General features: G+C 45.2%; 1 protein-coding gene across 1 annotated transcript in view; it reads left to right on the top strand.

Annotated features, from left to right (window-relative positions):
- LOC147029067 (ubiquitin carboxyl-terminal hydrolase 5-like) overlaps positions 1–20,845 on the top strand; it is a 76,409-nt gene extending 55,564 nt beyond the window's left edge. The window contains exons 11-18 of the mRNA XM_085876575.1: positions 3,167–3,341; positions 4,941–5,029; positions 5,214–5,399; positions 5,859–6,002; positions 8,214–8,371; positions 17,598–17,751; positions 19,898–19,982; positions 20,096–20,845. Of these exons, the coding sequence (XP_085732701.1) occupies positions 3,167–3,341; positions 4,941–5,029; positions 5,214–5,399; positions 5,859–6,002; positions 8,214–8,371; positions 17,598–17,751; positions 19,898–19,982; positions 20,096–20,189 (1,085 nt within the window). The 3' untranslated portion in view covers positions 20,190–20,845. The remainder of the gene's footprint in view (positions 1–3,166; positions 3,342–4,940; positions 5,030–5,213; positions 5,400–5,858; positions 6,003–8,213; positions 8,372–17,597; positions 17,752–19,897; positions 19,983–20,095) is intronic.
- Positions 20,846–21,380: the final 535 nt, after the last annotated feature.

Genomic DNA, 21,380 nt, shown 5'->3' with positions numbered 1-21,380 from the left:
GTTATATGTGTGTCGGGAGGTGGAAGAGACTTTTTATGTTCGTACAGTGGTGGTGAAACGAGGGCCGCCTCTTCTTCCTTCCCTCTACGGATGATAGGCCCCGCCCAGTCAGCTGGGAGGGTGTGGCCAAGGGGAGGAGGTGGAGCGAAGGGGAGGAAGGGGCGGAGATTTTTGTCGGTTTTTCGCCGAGAGGCATGCTGTTGGAACGAAAGGAAGAAACGAAAGGAAAAAGGGAGCTTTCAGTTTTGGAAAACTGAGTTGCTGAGAGGAAGGCGTCCTCGTGTGTCGAAGGAGCGAACGAAGGCTTCGTAAAAAGAGTGCTCATGTTTTTGAAGCGAGCGAACGTAAGAGAGGCTGTGCCTGCACATCGAGCCGGTGATCGACAGGTTCGGCCTGCGTCTGGCCGTGGAGCCTCCGTCCTTCCTCACCTCACGGCTTGACACGTTGTCGATCCGCCTGTGGAGCTCGGACCTCGATTTGGGCCTTGTCTGGTGAACGGGCCAGGCCTGGATTTGTATGCTGGATCCTGGAGAGAGATTGGCTGAGGCCCATCGTTGATCTGGCGGGACTTGTGCCGTCGACATTGCGCGGGGCCAGAGCGTGCGTAGACCGCGCGCGTGAGGTCTGCGACAGAAGGACAAGCGCCATTTTGCCACGCAGCATGATTCGAGCTGGGAGTTCGAACCCGTGGACACCTGCTTGTTACGAGCGACATTCGTGCTTCTTGACGCTTCCTCTCGTCCATGAGCCATCACCAAGTCCTCTGTCTTGTCTTGCATGCATGCTGTTTGTCTTTGTCTGCACGTGTTGTATAAGGCATATTTCGGTAGCGATCCCCTCGAAACCTGTAGACCGTGGTTCCCTAGTTAAGAATGGGTTGAGGTTTGTTAATAAAAGCATTGTCGTGAATTTTGCTTTTGTTGTGATCCCCGATGTTCCCCAATAAATCTGGTTAATTCGTATGAAGTTGCCGCCATGGATTAATTTGTCGCGTCGAGGAACGATCCGTTCGATTGGCATATAAAACCAAAATGGTTCCAGACTGGCAGAAAACGCTCTGCATCTGACACAACCAGTCTGTAACCAGGGGTTCTATTTCCCCAACTGTTAAGGTACAAGGATTACGTTGGTATCGCGATTGAAGGCGCGTGACTCGAGGCCTGTGCTGAGCCGGCAGGCGTTATAGATCCCGGAGACGGCCGGAGTGCGTTGAGAATCGCTCCCTCGTTGAATCCTTAACAATATATAATGTTATAACATTGAAATAAACATATGAATACATTGTAAATTCAACAAAAACACGAGTTTTACGATTTTAAATTTATTCCAAAACAGCAATGTGGGTGAGTGTAAACATCTTACATGCTGTGGCTCGGGTGGAGGGCTAGAATGATGTGGATGTAGAACTTGTGATGGCTGTTGGATCATCGGGAGCACAACGAAGACGCCTGCTGCATTGCCACATAGAACAAGGGTAAAACAATTCTTAGTCACCTTGACTCGGAACAGATCTTCCCTGCTTGGACTGGAAGGTACAATATGGCATCCTCTTCCAAAATAATCCCGTCTCCGGCATTAAAAACCTGCTCCAACACATAAATCCCTTCGCCTCGATTAGTTCCACGAGTTGTGGTTGAAATGCAGCGTTAAGCCCCGGGTCCTTTGTGGAAACGTTGATAAATCTGCAATGATTTCTCCTGTACACTGGTCCACTCAGTCATTTTTAGCTCGCCTGTGCGAAGAACAGAAAGCTATAGCGATACCCCTGGCGTGAGCGTGAAAATGTTAAAGTTTTTGGTGCAAGTTATTTCCTTTCTACTATTTTTATCTACCACACTATTTTTTACTGATTACAATATACAAATACATATATTGCTTTAAAATTATTTTGATTAGACTTCACTGCAATGCTTTTTGAAAAATATTATTAGACTAGTCTTTGAGCGTGAGCGTGAAAATGTTAGTTTTTGGTGCAAGTTATTTCCTTTCTAATATTTTTATCTACCACACTATTTTTTACTGATTACAATATACAAATACATATATTGCTTTAAAATTATTTGGATCAGACTTCACTGCAATGCTTTATAAAAAATATTATTAGACTAGTCTTTTAAAAACGATAAATGTATAAATAGGCGAGCATTGGGTGGCTTTGACACCAACTCTCTGGTCCTCAATCCAAACATAAAGCACTTTTTCCTTCCTTTCAAAATGAGGATCATAGGATTGGAATGAGATGTTTGCGCTTGTTAACATGAACCCTTGCATGGATATTTAACTCGCGTTTACACACAGTTCATTCATTGATCCGGTAATGGCGGTGCACAGATGCCACGTTTTCATGTCATGCCGACGTGTCTAACAACTCGATTTCTTCACACAATGTCATAGTCATAACCTTTCTCTACCTTTCGGCATGATTAATTTTGTCCATCGCTTTACATTTGGGTGCCATTATTAACTGTTGTGTGTTCACTCGGTCTTGTCGATCTAGTATTACACGATCTCCATACGTCATTTCCTGTTCGATGACTATTCATTATTAAATTTAGGTTCTTTCCTGTTTGCTGATCTGATGACTGTAATTAACGGTGTGCGAGGAAACGACGAAAGGCTCGTAATGGGAGGTCACTCGTACACGCGGACGCAGTTTTCATGCCATTATTAACTGTTACGTGTCGACTAGATCTTGTGGATCTAATTTTTCAGGATCTTCGTTTGTCAGTCATTTCGTTGTCGATGACGATTCATCATTAAACTTAGCTTAGTTCTGAATGGTGGTAATCGTACATGTGAACGCAAACACTGACTCAACTCAGCTCAAAATCCGCGATTGGCCGAAATTTAAATTCCACGACAATGAGATCAGAACACAATTGGTTTCCCGCGATTGGTAGAAACCAACAATATTGGAACTCACGATATTAGAGGGTTTACTTTCTGTTGGTGGATATGTTCAAAGATCAAGTCAAAAGAGTGCAAAATCGCTCCTTAATAGAATACCAGCCAAACATGCAGGCTTGTGAGCAAACGCGGGAAAGAGTGGGAATGTAATGGGATTTAATTTTTTTTTAATTATACGTTTGAGATGCTGATTTCGGATGATCGCTTGTCCGAGGATGAGCTTTTCATCCCATCTGTTTGCCGTTGTCGCATGGATCAGCCGAGCTAGCAGAATGTGATGAGCAACGACGCCAGGCCGAAGCGGAGGGACGTCCGCCCCCTGAGCCGACCCGTGCTCGCATCCCCTTTGAGGCGTGCTTGAGTGCCTTTGCCGAGCCTGAGAGTGTCGAAGAGTTCTGGAGCAGTGCTCTTCTCGCCAAGTCTACCGCTGTCAAGTAAGGAGAGGTTCTTGTTTTTTTTTTACTGTTGTTGCTGTTTGTCTTGATTTTTTTTTTTTTAATATTTTTTTTTGCATCAGGTTCGGAGGTGGTGAGGTGTCTTGCTTTTCCCATTTTGGCCGCTAAAACATTCCTAATTTTCGAGCATACGATAATGGAGATGGTTGAGATAATTATTTTATGAATTATATTTTTTTTAGTTGAAGAGATTAATACGTGAAAAAGTAGTTTAATTTTGTTCTTCTGCACACCCATTCTGTTTATCTCCTTTGTCTTTTCTCTGCTCACCTCGTTTCTCTTTTCTACCCATTCCCCCTCCTGCCTCCCAAAATCTTTTTCCCTTCTATTTTTCCCTTTCCTTTCTTCAAGCAGTTACATCAGATCTTCATAAAACAAGTTTCTTTTTATGACTTGTGTGCTCCGACACAGCATATTGTCGTGCTCTTTTAAAATGAATTGTGTGCACTCGAGTGTTGATTCTCTGTCCTTTAAAATGCTGCATTCTTGATGTTGCTATAATCAACATTGAGTCCAAAAGAGGGAGGCAGTTGGGAAATCTCTCCACGTTGGACCAAAAAGGGGGTGCTGTGCGCTGGTCATGTGGATTTTCACAAGTTATCATTAATCCTCGTCTCTGACAGCATTTTTCTTCTTCTTCTCTTCTTCTTCGATTTTGTAGCACACGGCTGCGAGTAGCATCATTGGCTGAGGGTATGGCTGTGCCGCTGATACAGTACCCCCTGTAGGTTAGGGCAGGAATTTATAATTTGTTCATGGTACCGGCCATAGCTTACCTGCTCTTCACGAAGGATACTGTGAGATCTTTAACATCCACCAACTAATGCCGGCAGACGGGACACTCGGTTTAACGTCCATCTGAGGGATGGCACATCTTGTGATGCAACACCCTGCCTCTGAAGCGCCAATCCGATGGTTTATTGTAAAACCAGGAGTCAAACCCATGTTAGAAAATTCAAAGGTAAGTGTGCTATCTCTGCACAGCATCCTATTGGACTTTGCACAAAAAAATCTGTGATAAACTAGTCGTGATCATTTCCCATTAATCATGATCCCTATTCGAATGTTGGCTTTGAAATAAAAAAAATACTTTATACTGGTCGGGTGGCATGTTACGAACTGGTCGTCGTCATGAGATTGTGTGGCGTTCCATCGCGTAACTGCTGTTGCCGCAATCGTTTCTTCATCCGGCCCCTTTGAATGGCACGTCGCGCCCTCTCGTAGTGAGTCGACTCGGATCAAATGCTCATGTAGTGGTCACAGATTTGATCCGTTCATGTAATCCATGATGCCGGAAGGATTAACTCGTCTGAAGGTTCGACGAACTAACGTCCATTCACGCACACTTTACCTCTGAAAAACGTCACATTTGTTTTTCTTTGTGAACATGTACCTTTATGAATTAACACCTGCATGTTGGAACAACGTCGAAGCCGTGATTGGTATTCTAATAAAGCATTTCTCATAATGTATTGGTATTGCTGAGGTGTATATAGTAATGTATTCCAAGGTGTCCTCTTCTCCGTTTCTCCCCTCCCCCCCTTCCTCTATTGTATACCTTCTGCCCGGCCTCTTTAGGACAACACGCTTTGCTTCCTTCCCAGAGTTCCTCGTTCTGCAGGTGAAGAAGTTTACGTTCGGTCTCGACTGGGTTCCCAAGAAGCTCGGTACATTTCCTCCCATTCTTCCTCTTGTTTGAGCCCGCACATGAGTTTAAAGGGTACAATGGGTACGATCGTTGACTTCTCGGGGAGTAATTGAAATTGCATGTTTGTATTATTTATTTATTTTTTGATAATTTTGTAATCGATCAGTTATCCAGCAATGTCCACAAACCTGTATACCCATCAGACGTTTCGATCGACATGCCAAATGAGCTGGACTTGTCAGCACTGCGGGGGGGCGGGCTACAACCAGGCGAATTGGAACTGCCCGAGTTAGCGCCCCCCCCGCTCGCCACCCCGGAGGAACCCAAAGGTATCCCTGGCTTCGGCAGCTGGGACGGGCTTCTGATCTCTCCCTCCACCTTTCCTTCCAGTTAGTGCCTGTTTTTCCTTCTTGCCTTCCTTCCACACGTGATTTTCTCATTGTCTCGCTTGTTTTGCACTTTTATGTGCCTTCTCAACCTGAAAGCTCTCGCTTATTCCGTCACGCTCTATTATATTGGCCTTTCCTGCTTCATTGCTCAGGCATATGCCATTCCTCATCTTTTTCTTTCGTACGAATTGTGTGAAACATTCTGCTCATTCCCTTGTCACCTAATTTCCATCAGCAAACTGCTCTTCTCCCCTACCCCGCCACTACGATGATAAAGCGTTCGTTCGGCTGTGAAAATTGCTATCATGACCCATTGTACGCAGCTTCTACATTTGCTGAAATTATTGTGTCAGCTGCTCTGTTTACAGCATTTGCTCCCCTCCTTTCCTTACCTCTCCTTTCTCCTCCATGTTATATTGTATTTTCACTCTACTTGTGTTGGCCCTTCCTGACCCTCAGCCCCAGATTTGGACGAGGTTGTTATTGGCCAGCTTGGGGAGATGGGTTTTCCTCCAGAGGCCTGCCGCAAGGCTGTCTACTTTACAGGGAATGTTGGCATTGAGCCAGCACTGAACTGGCTGATGGCACACATGGATGACCCTGGTATGGGGGTCAAATTGGACCCACTTGCTGTTAATAATGGAAAAGTGAATGTTTGTCAAACTTCACTGCAACATCAGAGTGACAGTCTTCTGAGGCAATTTGATTGCTTTTTGAAGTGCTTTTGATAGTGTCTTCTGATTGCTTGCTTGATCGACATCACTGTTCTAATAGTGTGGTTTTCATTTTGTAACAGACATGTGTTGTTACTCGAGGTTTCTTTTAATACAGAGGTCAAGGCTCTTGGAAGAGCTTGACAACAGAGGGTGATAGGTCAACACCAGAAAGGAACAGGAGGGGAAGATTTTTTTTTAAGGACCACACTCTTTACAGAGCGTTTGCTGCTGAAGGTATCTTGGCAAGTGTTAAACTGGGTGGTTCGTCATTGCCTTCCCAGCATTGTTTGTCCATGTCCTGTCCTTGTAAATGCTGAGCATCAAGCGAGGAAGCAGCTCGAACCCGTTTTAAAAGTCTTTGGTATGACTCAGCCAGTGTTCGAACCTCCGACCTCCCAGACCGGTCGGCGCAGATGTTCGCATCATTACTCCACCGAGTGTGGTGGGAGGACAAGAGGTAAAGAAAAACAAATGAGCAAAGGAAAGACAGACTGGACAACAACTAGAGACACAGCACATTCCAAACGAACAGTGATTGCATGCACAGAAAGTTATATGTATACACAGGGTCATGTCCAGCAAGAGTCGATCGGAATGGAAGATGAGACGAGATGAAATGGCAGTGGGTCACCATATCAAAGGACTAAAGCAAAGAACAAGATTGTATGGATTTAAAGATCTATTCCACTGATAGAAAAGGGGTACAAAAAGTAGCGGACATGAGTTTAGATTTGGAAAAGCACAATCTGATGTCGTCAGAGACGTTGATGAGCCTGGAGAATACTGAGGCTATGTGGGTCAGACAGAAGAGAAAGGAGCTGAACAACAGTTTAGAGGTGAAGAAGATCTGGCAGGGAAGCAGATTTGGGTACTTAAGTGGAACAGTGACCGAGTATAGTAGTTCGGACGCAGAGGTGACTGATACCGGTGGATGCATGTGCATGTCGGAAAGTGGAGGGAATCTTGGCAAACAGGAAAATGTCAAAGAAATTGAAAGGGAAAGTTCTGGGGTCTTGTGTAACGGCAGCCTACCTTTATGGTTTGAAGACTGTGGCACGAACACATAAGCAACATCAGAGGCTGCAGGTCTGTGAAAACAACTGGATCAGGAGGATAGCAGGAGTAGAGAGGGTGGATAAAAGGATGGACGAATTGAGGAAGGAGATCAATGTGAGGATGAGCTTGTCAGGTAGATTGATGCACAGTCAACTCAGGTGGTCTCGGCATCGAGTGCAGATGGAGGAAGAGAAAATGGCAAAGAAAGCGGACAGTTTGTGTGAGCAAGGTAGGAGGAAAAGCGGTAGACCTTGGTTGAGATGGGAAGATTGTGTGAGGAGGGATGGAAGTAAGGTGGGGTTGGTGGGAGAGTAGAGAGTTGGTTGGAATAGAGTGCAGTAGAGTATTGTACAAAAGGTGGGTGGGCAGTAGCTTGCTACCATTAGACCTCACCCAATATAAATGGAAATGCAGAAGAAGATGAAGAAATCCATCGCTTGACATGTCAACACTGAATGAAATTGATACCAAATCCAATTTGTCCAGGTTTGAGACTCAACAATCATCGGGTTGCTGTGGTGGTTAAAGACCAGCAAATGGTCATACAGCAAGGCGGTCAACCATGTCCTCGACTTTGAAAATCAATTTCTCAGGATACCGCAAAAATGTACTTCATTGTCCGCAAGTGAGTGCAAGAATATGGAATGTGCAGCTTCACACACCCTTCGAACAAAGTGAGCACTCCGCTCCGGCAGCCCCTGCATCGAACGGCACTTCTTAGTCCGACTCATTTCTGTTGGGATTCTATCCGAGGACCAAGAGCTGTGTGAGGATTCCAACGCGTTGGATGAATTGTAGAGTTATTTTGCTTGGTGCATTGATGTATGATGATGATGATTATTATGTGGTAGTGGTCACTGCATTGTTTCTTGGTATATTGTCTGTTTCTTTGCCTCAGTTTGGATATAAACTTGGGAACCATTTTTTACCAATGATTGATGCCATTAAATAATGAGCTGTTCGTAACGTTAACTCCACTTTCCGCACATTCATTGATGCACGGTGCTCCGCTGCCTCCTACCACCACCTCATCCCATCGCAGACTTCGCCAGCCCTCTACTTGTGACGGGTTCAGGAGCGACGTCTCCGTCTGCTGGTTCGAGGACGCCTCAGGGACCCCCGCCTCCCGAGGAGAGCATTTTGATGATCGTCTCCATGGGCTTTACACAAGAGCAGGCCGTTAAGGCTCTCCGTGCTACGGTGAGAGGTTTTAAAACCATGTTTGTTTGTTTATTTATTTATCTTATCATGGCCGACCTTTTGCTGTTTGCATTTTATCCTTTTCTCCCCAGTGATTATCAGGCATAAGAAATTACCACGGACTGGAATTTTGCCTCAAATAAGAGATTTTATTTGAGAAGCACATCTGCATTTATTAATTATCAACATGATGCAAAGCAATATTACTCTTATTTAATTTTCACCAAATTTCAATGCCTGGTGTTGGCTTAGAGCAGTGGTTTTCAAACTTTTTTTAGTGGCGACCCAATTTCAGAACCCCCTCTACATCGCGCGACCCAAAAGATTCAACACCCAATTCATAATATATAAGATAAGATTTCATATGACACTAACGTTTACTGTTTGCTTTATTCACCCTCGTCATGTTTTCATAGACGAGTAAATGTAGAATAGCCGACAGTATCCAAATAGTACAGTTGAATGTTTCAGAAGTTTAGTCCGAATGACATTTAGATATATCGGTGATAGTTAGGGAATTTTAGCAAATTGTATTGACCATCTGTGAAAAAATTGCTTACTAAAAAATTTCTTCACTAACGTATTCATCTAGGCGTCCACTAACACCTATCAATTAGTGCAAACCCAAATCCTTGTGGAAAATTCTGGGGAGCCAATCAAAGTTCGGGTGCTCAGAGGGCCTGCGCGAAAAAAAATCGGAAAATTAACTTTTGCCAATATTGACTTGTGGGATGTCTAAGGGTTTTTGGGGTGCTGAATTGATTCCAACCATTATTTTTGAGAAAAAAACACTCCTTGATCATATAAAATATATTTTATTGACATTTTTAACAGAACTGTGCTCAATGGAAATGTTGCTTAGTCAGCTTTTACAACCTTATTCATCAAACTCCCAGTATCTTCCTCACTCCTCTTGTCATCCAGCTGATTTATGTTCAGGCAAGAGTTACCATGACAGATGCCGCAAGCAGAAATACACTTGACTCCTTGCTTTTTACAGCAGCACCTGAGTGAGCTTCAGTCCCCCGCACAGTTGCAGCTGGCAAACGTCAGGAGGTAGTCTGGTCAATGGGGTCTGCAGAAGGGACTGGTGCATATCCTTGCTCAGTGAGTTGCCATCCATAGTCCCGGGCATCCGACGATGGACTTTGCAGCATCAGCCAGTCTCTAATCTGGAGGTAAGCTCGGAGAGAGTGCTGTGCTGTAGCTCCTGTTGTCGGGGGGGGGAGGTTCTCAGGTTTTATGCTCCCAGTAGCAGCTTGCTTGCTGAAGATGTCGAATCTCAAGTCTTCCAAGTCTTTGGAGGATTTCCCATGGAACATGAGCATGAAAAGATCACAGTCTGCTTTAATGATATCACCTTTCTCAGCTCGGATGTCCATAAACACGTCCATTGCCCTCTCTGCTTCATCAGTCTTGCAGAGCTTGCTTAGCAAAGTTGTTTTGCTAAACCCAAAAATTGCAGACACTGTATCGCAGCCAGAGAAGCTGTGCAAGAAGATGAGATACCTCCGGTATACCTCTGGGAGGGCCTCCCGGATCTTTCCGACATCGTAAGATGTTTCTTTGGCTGTCGTGAGGAAGATCGGATGGTCTGCAACACGATGAATCAGCATAACCAGGACGTCTGTGTCCTCAGCCCTCACCTCGACAGGGGACTCTTGCCTCATCTAGAGCTGCGCGGACGATGGAGGTGTCGGCATCATCGGAGCATTGCTGTACACTGATTCCATTCCTACTAAATGTCTCAGCAAGGAGCAGAACGAGCTGGGCTTTGTTGTTCTTGTTATCGAGGAACTTTTCTCTTGCAATGATGATTTTGAGATCCAGACGAATCTGAATGTCACATCATGCATTCTTTGTTCATCTCAAGTGGTCGTGGTCCTTAGTGGAGCTGCCATATCCGTCAAAGACCACCGTTATCCGGAGGCGATGGCTCCCCATGGACTTCACAAACCGGAGGTAGCTCTCGGCAACATCCTTCCAAGTAAGGTTAGCCTCCCACTTGACATTGTGCAGGAGTCACCCACCATCAACCACAAGGCTTGTGCAGGGGGGTTGTTCAACAGGTGCCACACATGCCTTCAGGGACCTTGCTAGGGCAGCCTTGTCTGGCTTTCGCAACTTTTGATTTTTGTCAAACAGACCGGTTTTGGCGTCAACTCAAAGCGCAGAGCTTCTTTGGTCTTGACTTCATGCTCACTGATGACAATGAGGCGGTTGAATAGCTTCAGTGAGTCAATGACCAGCTTCTCGCCATTGACTTTGGGTCCAGATCTGAGGCTTGCAAGTGATTTGACCTTGTGTTTAGTTACCATTGCATCCACAACAGTTTTCCCATCCATCTTAGCCTGCATGGCTCTGTCAACTTCTTCTGCTTGATCAGCGTTGACTTGATCTTCGGGAGTGCTGCTGAACCCGGTTGAGAAGGACACCAGAGTCTTCTTGTCCCGTGTGGCATCGAAAGGGTTGACTTCCTCCAACCACCCAACTATGGTGTTGACAGCATAGTTATCTCTCCATTTGGGCTCTTTTAACGTCGGTGTGGACAGGTACCCCACATTTGACCATGCTTCTTTCTAGCTCTTGGTGAATGAACGAGAAGTGGTTCAGAGTCTGAACCCAAGACTTATGAGAAGACTCATTCCGAAAGAGGCCTCTGTTTAGACCACCGGAGGATTTTGCCTCACGCATGAGTGTGGTTTCTATCGTGATGTCGGTCCATGTGCCGGACCATTCATGGTCTGAGAACCTGACTACATGGTTGCCGTACAAAGTGAACTTGGATAGAGTTTCCTGGAACATGGGACTCTCCTGTCGCTGATGCATCAGCTGTACATTCAGCCTTGCTCCCTTTGCGTACTGATGGTGGCCCGCTGCTGCGAAGGTATTGAGCATTCCAATGATGCAGCTGAGATGACCTGTGTGGTCTGGAACATACAGTGATGTGTTTTAACATTGATAGGTCGACTCTACGTTGAATAGATTCAACTTCTATTGAGTCCGGTACACAATAATTTTATAGCTAAAAGCTCTTAACTAACGTCAGCTAACACAGAGAATTCTACTGAGCATGAGCACAAGTATAACCAACAATATAGTCGTGGTTTCAAAAATGTTGTATGCTGGTTTCAGCACAATTTGAACAATCTGAATCAATTGAGCCAAATTACCGCAAAACACAGTCTGAGATATCTAAAAATGTATCGTATCAATATTTTACGGCCAGGGATTCATTTTTCCTCAAATCTAATGGTTGGAATAGATTCAGCACCCCAAAAAACCCCTAGTTAGACATCCCACAAGTCAATATTGTCAAAAGTTAATTTTTCCGATTTTTTTTTTTCGCGCAGGCCCTCTGAGCACCCGAACATTGATTGGCTCCCCAGAATTTTCCACAAGGATTTTGGTTTGCACTAATTGATAGGTTGTAGTAGACACCGAGATGAATACGTTAGTGAAGAAATTTTTTGGTAAGCAATTTTTTCACAGATGGTCAATATAATTTGCTAAAATTCCCTAACTATGAGAAGGATGAGCCTGTTTTTCAGAAACCAACTTCTCTATTCGTGGAGAAGTAGATGACAATGCCAGGATCATATCATGCTCCATTTCTAGGCGATTTCTGTTCTTTGTTTTAATGACCACCATGGTGGAGAACGACTGCTCACAAAAGTATGATGAAGGATATGGCATGAGAACCTTAATGGCGCGCCGTGACAGGGTCGGATACGACGGCAGTATTTCGCACCAGAATGTCGACAACGAATTCGTCCATGCAAGAGCCTGTGCTCCTGAATCCTGCTGGAGCTGTACAAGCTCTTCCTGTGCTGTATCATCTTCATCAGCAATCGAGTCCAGTGAAGCCGTGAAAGGGTCCCGAACCAGAGAAAAGGACTGCACATCCAGCTCAGGGAAATAGTGCTCGAACTGTTCAATGAGCGACCGAAGGTGACGTGCTATCTCCCCAGAAAGACTGTCGAGCTCAGTATCATCATACTGGCAGGTCGTTAGATGCTCCACCAGATGGGGGAAAAGGCTGAAGCGCTTTACAGCTGCTTTGTCTGCCAGTAATTTTAGAGTCGCCAGAAATCCGCTCATTTTGTCGTGAAAAATCATGAGGTTGGCGTCTTTGCCTTGGAGGGAGCGGTTGAGGACATTGAGACATTCAAAGATGTCAACGAGATAGCACAGTTCTGACAGCCAAGAGTCCGACTCAAGCAACGCTACCCATGCCGTTTTCCCTTGTGTGTGTAGGAACTCCTTCAGTTTATCTTTGAGATGTAAACGCGCAGAAGAAGGTTTCCTTGAGATAACCATCTGACTTGAGTGTAGAATAGCAAATTCTTATGGTCGGCGTCCATCTCCTGGCAGAATAGCCTGAATAACCTAGTGTTGAGGGCGCTCGATTTGATGTGATTCACCATTTTTACGACTTCTGGGAGCACGCTCTGCAAGGTTTCTGGAAAAGTACGAGAGGCGAGCGCTTCTCGGTGAATCATGCAGTGTACCATGGAGGTCTGAGGAGCCACCTCAAGCAATTTAGCCTTGAATCCAGAACGCACTCCTAACATTGCTGGCGCGCCGTCTGTTGTAGAACCGATCAACTTTCCGAAGTCCAGATCATGGTCACGATAAAACTGCTCTACTTTCCCAAAAATGTCCTCGCCTTTGGTGGTGGCCTCCAATGGTTTGATGAGCAGAGGCTCATCGACAAAGTTATCAGCCTTGATGAAGCGGACCCAGACGATGAGTTGCGCGTACGATGCGATATCAGTGGACTCGTCCAACTGTATGGCGTGCCACGGCGATTCCTTGATCTTCTGTACGACCTGAGCCTTTGCGTCCAGACTCATATCTTCAATTCCGCATTGGATGGTGTTGTCAGAGAGGGGTATAACTGCCAGTCTCTTCGCCGCTTCCTCCCCAACCATCAGAGATACCATGTCATTTGCACATGGCAGCACGAGTTCTTCCGCAATGGAGTGAGGCTTTTTAGTCTTGGCAACATGGAGCGACGCTCGATACGAGGCCTCTAATGCCCGATAATTGGTCTGATGGCATGTACCCTCTCTGTCAAGACGCGTATTCTTGAGTGCAAAAAGTTTCCTCTCAAAGAACGCTCTCTCCTTATCCTGATAAGGCGCATGTTTTGTAGTCAAATGCCTCTGCAACTTATTTTGTTTCATAGACTCCGTAGAAAGCACTTCGAAACAAATCACACACCGAGGCCTCTGTGCCCCACTTTTATCCACTACGTAGTAAAATCCAAGGTCCAGAAATTTATCCTGGTAACAACGTTCTCGAGATTTGCTGGTGGCCAGTGCTGCCATCACAAATAAGGTCTCGAGTCCTATGTGGAGACGTGAATAGACGTTAATGATAGAGTCTGAGTCTGAGAGGCCGTGGATCAAACCACGAATTTCCTGCCAAAATGAACCGCCCTTCAGCGAGCCCGCGCATGGGCTGGATCCCATTCCAAGCGTCATGTTGCACCGGTTCCCATACGTTTGAATGAACCTTTATATTACATCCCGTGAAAGCGAACACCGATCGAAAATAGACAATTTTTTTTCGCTGCATGCGGACACCCGCGACCCCACGGAATTTGCTCGGCGACCCCACGAAATTTGCTCGGCGACCCCACTTGGGGTTGTGCCCCCGGGTTTGAAAAACCAAGGCTTGGAGGTTTGGGTGGCTGGCTTGGGATCTTAGGGTTCTGAGTTTGAGCCCGATTGGCTGCTGAATAAACACCAGGTGGGGCTGACTCACCCTGTCATCCTTCCGAGGTTGGCGAAATGAGTACCAGTGTACCGGTGGAGAGGCACAGCATCAGCGGCACAGCCCCTCTTCCAATAAATTGTCACTGCCATACGCAAGAACAGAACCAAATTTCAGCCTTACAAATTATTCAAACCTCGTCTTCTGAAAAAGGGTTCTTCCGGTATTTATTTTATCTTCTGAACAAAAAGCTGGAGGCCTGTTGCTCTTGTGAGGATCCCCCCCCCTCCTCCTCCTCTCAGCAAAATTGTGTCACTCCTATTTCTCCCAGACTGCTACTCAGACACAATTGGAACTTCACAGGAAGGTTCCAAGTTGTTGGATCGAGTGCACGTCCTTCGATGAATCGGATTGGCCGAAAGGCTTTGCCGTCAAGGGTTTATTAATTTTTTTTTCACATAGATAACAAAAATCCTCTTCCCCAAAAACATCCAATACAAAACTTCTGACCTCATTGATGGGCCAGGGCACTTCAAGTTTGCGAAGAAGTATCGATGAAATCAAATGGCCGGCAATGGCCAAATCAGAATTGATCATTTGGGAAGTCTGTTGATTTCAATGAAGAAACCTGTATACAAAGTTAATCATCATAGTACTTCCAACCACAAAAGTGGTGTTGCCTCCTGGTTGTCATTGGTGAGGCCGAAGACTGTGTCTTTGTGGCATATGGCACTTTTTCGTCCCAGATCGTGCAGCAACAGCTGTCATGAAACTCTATATTCTGGTATCCTAAGGGGTTCATCACTAACCAAATAGTGTATGTACACTACATGGCCAAAAGTATGTGGACACCTGCTCATCCAACATCTCATTCCAAAATCATGGGCATTAATATGGAGTTGGTCCCCCCTTTGCTGCAATAACAACCTCCACTCTCTGGGAAGGCTTTCCACTAGATGTTGGAACGTTGCTGTGGGGATTTGCTTCCATTCAGCCACAAGAGCATCAGTGAGGTGAGGCACTGATGTTGGGCGATAAGGTCTGACTCGCAGTCGGCATTCCAATTCACCCCAAAGGTGTTCGATGGTGTGAAGGTCAGGGCTCTGTGCAGGCCAGTCAAGTTCTTCCACACTGATCTCGCCAAACTATTTCTGTATGGACCTCGCTTTGTGCATGGGGGTACTGTCATGCTGAACCAGGAAAGGTCCTTCCCCAAACTGTTGCCACAAAGTTGGAAGCACAGAATCGTCTCGAATGTCATTGTATGCTGCAGCATTAAGATTTCCCTTCACTGGAACTAAGGGGCCGAGCCCGAACCATGAAAAACAGCCCCAGACCATTATTCCTCCCCATCAAGCTTTACAGTTGGCACTATGCATTGGGCAGGTAGCGTTCACCTGGAATCCGCCAAACTCAGATTCGTTCGTCAGACTGCCAGATGGTGAAGCATGATTCATCACTCCAGAGAACATGTTTCTACTGCTCCAGAGTCCAATGGCGGTGAAAGCTTTACACCACTCCAGCCGACGCTTGGCATTGCACACGGTGATCTTAGGTTTGTGTGCGGCTGCTCAGCCATGAAAACCCGTTTCATGAAGCTCTCGACTAACAGTGTTTGTGCTGACGTTGCTTCCAGAGGCAGTTTGGAACTCGATAGTGAGTGTTGCAACCGGCAACAGTTGATTTTTTTTTCCATGCCGCAGGCTTCAGCACTCGGCTGTCCCGTTCTGTGAGCTTGTGTGGCCTACCACTTAGCAGCTGAGCTGTTGTTGCTCGTAGACGTTTCCACTCCACAATAACAGCGCTTGCAGTTGAACGGGGCAGCTCGAGCACGGCATAAATTTGATGAATTGACTTGTTGGAAAGGTGGCATCCTATGACTGTGACACGTTGAAAGTCACTGAGCTCTTCAGTACGGCCCATTCTACTGCCGACGTTTGTTTATGGAGATGGTATGGCTGTGTGCGATTGCATGGCTCCACATTTGAGAGGTCATGTGACTCCTTCACCGATCTAGATAACGTCTTAATTAACAGTTTTTCACATTTGATGCCATATTTGATGATCGAAGGTTACCACCTCACCAAATAAATCAGTATCAGGGTTGATATCCATTATCCGAAAGAAAATTGGCTATTGATGAAGCATTGTATATATGGATCTGCCGTGGAGGAGATGGTGACAGGTGACAACTCATTTGTTTATCTGTTGTGAATTGTGAGAAAATGACTGTTTGAAACCCCCATTTTGGTGAACCGTGGTAAACCAAGCTAGCAATGAGCCTGTGGGTGCTGAAACAATGAACTGGCCACCCGAAGTCCATGACTTCGTGCTATTCTGGTTCACAGTTCCAGACCCATGGGGACCAACACACATCTCATAACCATCCCTATCAATTCCAGTCGATGCATTGAAATCCCCCAAGACGAGAAGAGTATCTTACCTGGGGCACTGTTCAACCACAGACTCGAGCGTAGCATGGAATGAGTCCTTCACGGTGAGATCACTTGCGTTTTTGGGATATGCGTTATGTTGACGTTTTTGGTCGACCAAATTTGATGAAACTTCGATGCTGGACCGTCGCAGAGTCTGTGACCATAATCTTCAAAAATTTCAGAAAGATCGGTTGAGCGGTTTTTGGGCTGGAGGCGAGCAGACAGACAGACAGACAGACAGACAGACACGCAATCAACATACTTGTTAAAACAATAAAAATTGCCAAGTAATATATAAATATAGGTTGGTTTGTGCATGGGTACACGCATCATGGGTACATATGGTGAAATTGCAAATGCCAACTTGTGGTGTTTGTTATCCCCGTACGGAGGGCAGGATTTCCCAAGAATCCTTTTTTGTTCTTAGATTAGCCATCGCAGTAAAGATTGTTGTTGCTGTCATTGAAGCGATGAGTCTTGTACGCTCGTACGTTTAATTAAACAGTGCAACATGTAATGCTCAATTGTCCGTGGAATTATCCTTGCCTTATTTCTTTTCTTGTCTTTGATCGATCGCATCTTTGTTTTTGGCTTACTCTCATTTGTATTTTATTGATACTTTCATCTTGGTACACTGGACCTGCAGGATAGCTCTGAGGTTGCGGGCATACTCGCTCCGCCTTTGAGCCGTCTCATCCTGGTGTGATTCTCAACCCAACAATATACTTTGACCATGGTGTTTTGCAGGCAGAGCGTAGCATCGCTCGGGGGGGCACCGTCTCTCGGATGGAGATGAAGCTGGGGTCTGCTGTCGTAACTAATCTGATAAAGAGGGAAAATCATTCGCTTTTTTTCCTGAAAATCCAGGACATGTTTAATATCTTCTTTAGTCATCGCCGGAACCCTCAACAAATCCTAGATTCCTGCTCAAAGCTACAGGGGACACTACATCAGTAGCACTGCTGAATCCGCTAGAAATCATGCAAATAGCAGCTTCGATTTTCATATATTTGGATTGTATGTTGTTGCCCATTTTGTGCTATTACACCACATTGAATGTCTGCATTAAGAACAACAATTTGGAACGTGCGGCTGACTGGATCTTCAGCCACGCGGACGAGTTGGATGCTGAGATCGCCATGGAGACGTCCGATCCCCCCAGCCGGAGTGACTCTGCAGCTGAAGCCACACCTGTTGGGCCGAGTGTCCGGGATGGTTCAGGAAGTAAGTGTACAGTCTGCATCTCTCCTGGGCTGTATAGCACATCTTCATCACAAGTTTTATGTCATGTTACTCGTTGTGCAGATAGCTGGCACTTCAACCCAAATTCTCTTCGAAAATGTGTATTCTTCAGTGCTGTTATCCCAACCGTGATGCTCACCTTCAATCATTCGTTCTTCCCCCCCCCCCCCACTTACGGAACCAACTTCCACATTGTCTTCCATGGCTTTAAGGCAGCATGGCACGGTTTTTGGGGCTAAAATAAATTGATGGTCCCAGATGTTCAGGGTCGGGGAGGATCCCAATTCTCTTCATGGAAATGTGTGACGTATAACCCCACCCGGTGGAAACCGTTATCGTAATTTCTAAATTGTAAAAGAGGGAGAATCAACCTGTCCGGAATAATGTGGTATTTAACCTGTCCGGGATAATCCCGTCCTTCGGGCCCTGTCACACCTTGACGTTTTAGCCAGCAATGGCAACGTATAAAAATGTATGTAAAACGTTGGCGTACGCTGAAATTTTGATGTTCTTTTTTAAGTTTTGGACGTATTCATAACGAGTTGGACGTATGCATAACGTATTAGTAACGTACACATAACGTTTTAATCGCATATGGATAACATACCAACGAATGATTAGCGTGTTGTCGGCGTTCACAACCTATGCCCAACGATCGTCTAACGTATGCATAGCGCGCTGCACGTATCGCCGACGATCACGTGGCGTAGCATATTAAAAACCTGCCGCACGCCGATTTAAATCATAACTGCCTGAGAATTGGAAGTGTCAACATCGCAGTCACACCTTGACGATTTAGCCAGCGTATGCTGACCTCTGAAAAATTTGTCTAAAACGCTGGCACACGTCGAATGCGTTATGGGTAAGTTGTGTATACGTTAAGAGCACGCTGAAAAACACTGCCATACGTCGTAATACGCCTTGTACATCGTGAAATTTCAAGCATGGTGAAAATTTTACGACGTACTCGCCGTATGGCTCACACGTTCCGCTAAGCTGGGAATAAGTTGTAGGCACGATATGCGATCGTTGACACACGTCGACACAAGTTCCTTATAAGTTACTCATAAGTCGAAACACGTCGGGGTAATGTTTAGCATACCCGAAACTTATTTTCTCCGTCAAGGCATATTTTCTTTTTTTCTCCTTGGCTCCGTGAAGGCACGTGACGAAATATCTGAAGTTGTTGTTGTTGTTGTTGTTGTTTTTATTATATATATATTTTTTTAGTCTATCACGAATTTTAAAATATATTCGGACATTTGCTTTTAAGTTTCGACGTCGACGTGACAATATCCTCAAACAGAAAATATTCACAGAGGAGGAACTAAGAATAAGACGAGCAAACTGAAGAGGAAATCGGATGTGACGTAACAACACGTGACGAAATGTCGGAAGTTGGTGTTGGTGTTGGTTTTTTTTTTTTTTTTTAAACGCTGCCAATATGCCATTATACGGTAGCTGTAAATTTGAAACACGTTCAGTAAGTTATGTGGTTGTCCGGAAGACGTCAATCAAATACGTCTACATACGTCAATATGCGTTGGAGTTACGTTACTCGTAGATTCAAAGCATGTTACTCAGGTTAGAAATAAGTTTTGGGTACGCTAAGCATTACCTCGATGTGTTTCGACTTATGAGTAACTTACAAGTGACGTGCCTTGACGTGTGTCAACGATCGTGTAACGTGCCTACAACACGTTACCCATAGGTTATAAATAAGTTTCGGGTACGCTAATCATTACCTCGACGTGTTTCGACTTATGAGTAACTTACAAGTAACGTGTGTCAACGATCGCATAACGTGCCTACAACTTATTCCCAGCGTATGCAGAACGTGTGAGCCATACGCCGGCATAGTCGCAAAATTTCAAGCATGCTAAAATTTGCGAACAACCACAAAGTACAACGATGAAAGCCAGCGTACTACGACGTATGGCAGTGTTTTTCAGCGTGCTCTTAACGTACACACAACTTACCCATAACGTATTCGACGTGTGCCAGCGTTTTAGACAAATTTTTCATAAATCGGCATACGCTGGCTAAATCGTCAAGGTGTGACAGCCCCTTTATGGACTCGATCTCTGCTGGTGTTTGTTAATTTTTTTCCTGATTCATTTTCCCACAGAATACCAGCTCTTTGCCTTCATCAGTCATATGGGCACGTCCACCATGTGTGGTCATTATGTGTGCCACATACGCAAGGACGGCAGGTACGGCAGACCGTTGAATCGACACCCTGAAATGACTGAACACATATTCTCTTTTTAGCTGTGTGCCAGCCTTTATACCGAGGCGAGCTGATCGATTGCCTCGTTTTATTTAGGTGGGTGATCTACAATGACCAGAAGGTCGCGGCATCAGAGAAACCACCCAGAGACCTCGGCTACATGTATTTCTACCAACGACTTCCCAGTTAACAAAATAAAGTGGACTGGGGAGTGGTTGTGAGGTGGCCCACGTGTGCTGTGTACACAAGATACTGTTCGGCAAAACACTCGTTTTCTTCCTCTTCCACATAGCCACGAAACCTCTTCTCTTCACTTTCCCGACCCAGCCCTTTTGTCACTTGTCATTGCCTGGGGTAAAGCCTGTCCTCATCCTGTGCCATTTTTGTTTCTGTACGCACAGTATGGCTCCTTGGGTTTATTTGTAATTTTTTTTTTCCTTTGCAATCATTTCCGATGTGTGCGATTATATACACGGGTGTTCACAAGCTAAACTGTGTTCCGCGTGTTCTTTTTGAGCGAAATGTGCGTCGAGAGACTGTATCTCTGGCTTCTTTGAAAAGGTCTTGCCCTTCCACTGCCCGACGATTGGATTCTGTGTACTGAGGACAATGGCGCTGAGGGTTTATCCTGGAAATTTATGGATGCATTGGAGGTGTCAGCTGAGTTAAATAGCAAGAGATGGTGCTCGATTATGAGCCGCACAAGTCTGTTCTTTGAGGGTTAAAAAAAAACACATTTAGGGGAATGGGGTTTTGGGGTTGGTGATAGATTTGAATTTTGCTGTCTTAAAAGCTGCTTTGCTGATGACAACAAAGTACAGTAAATTATTTAAAAATTGTGTACAATTTCTTTTTGAAATTTATTTTAAGATACGGATTTAAACTTAGATGTTGTGTGAGCAACGCTGAACATTTCACACCGGTGTCCCAAAACTGCCTCGCCACATGGAAGCATCCATCAATATCCGGGAAGTATCGACCGCACCGTCCATTTTATCCAATTTGGATTCCTCCATCCGATGGCAAACCCATGCGGGTCGGTCTTCTTGAGGATGGGAAATTTGTGTTTGTGTTTCAATCTTTCAGTCTCGTATTATTGAAACGGGCCTTGTGACGTCACTTTGTGCGAGAAGTAATTAATCGAGTCAATCGGTAAGTCTGCTGCCTTGATACAAGGAGCAAAACAATTGTACTTGTCGGGTAACAAATATTGTGGCAAACGGTTATGCCATGGTCTTATTGGTCGTCCCTCTGGTGGCATTGTATCCAATGAGATCGGGAACTGTTTGTTGCTCGCTGCGTGCCGGTTCATATACTACACTCAGTACGTTTGGACTCTTCCTTGTATGCTTACTTCGGTCGAGGTTCTTCATCCAGGTGG

This window comes from Eptatretus burgeri, chromosome 4 (genome assembly GCF_056783735.1).
Source record: "Eptatretus burgeri isolate ZD-2024b chromosome 4, Ebu_testis_v1, whole genome shotgun sequence".
Taxonomy (NCBI): domain Eukaryota; kingdom Metazoa; phylum Chordata; class Myxini; order Myxiniformes; family Myxinidae; genus Eptatretus; species Eptatretus burgeri.
The sequence above is the reverse complement of the archived record's forward strand: the minus strand, read 5'-3'. Positions and strand labels throughout refer to the sequence as shown.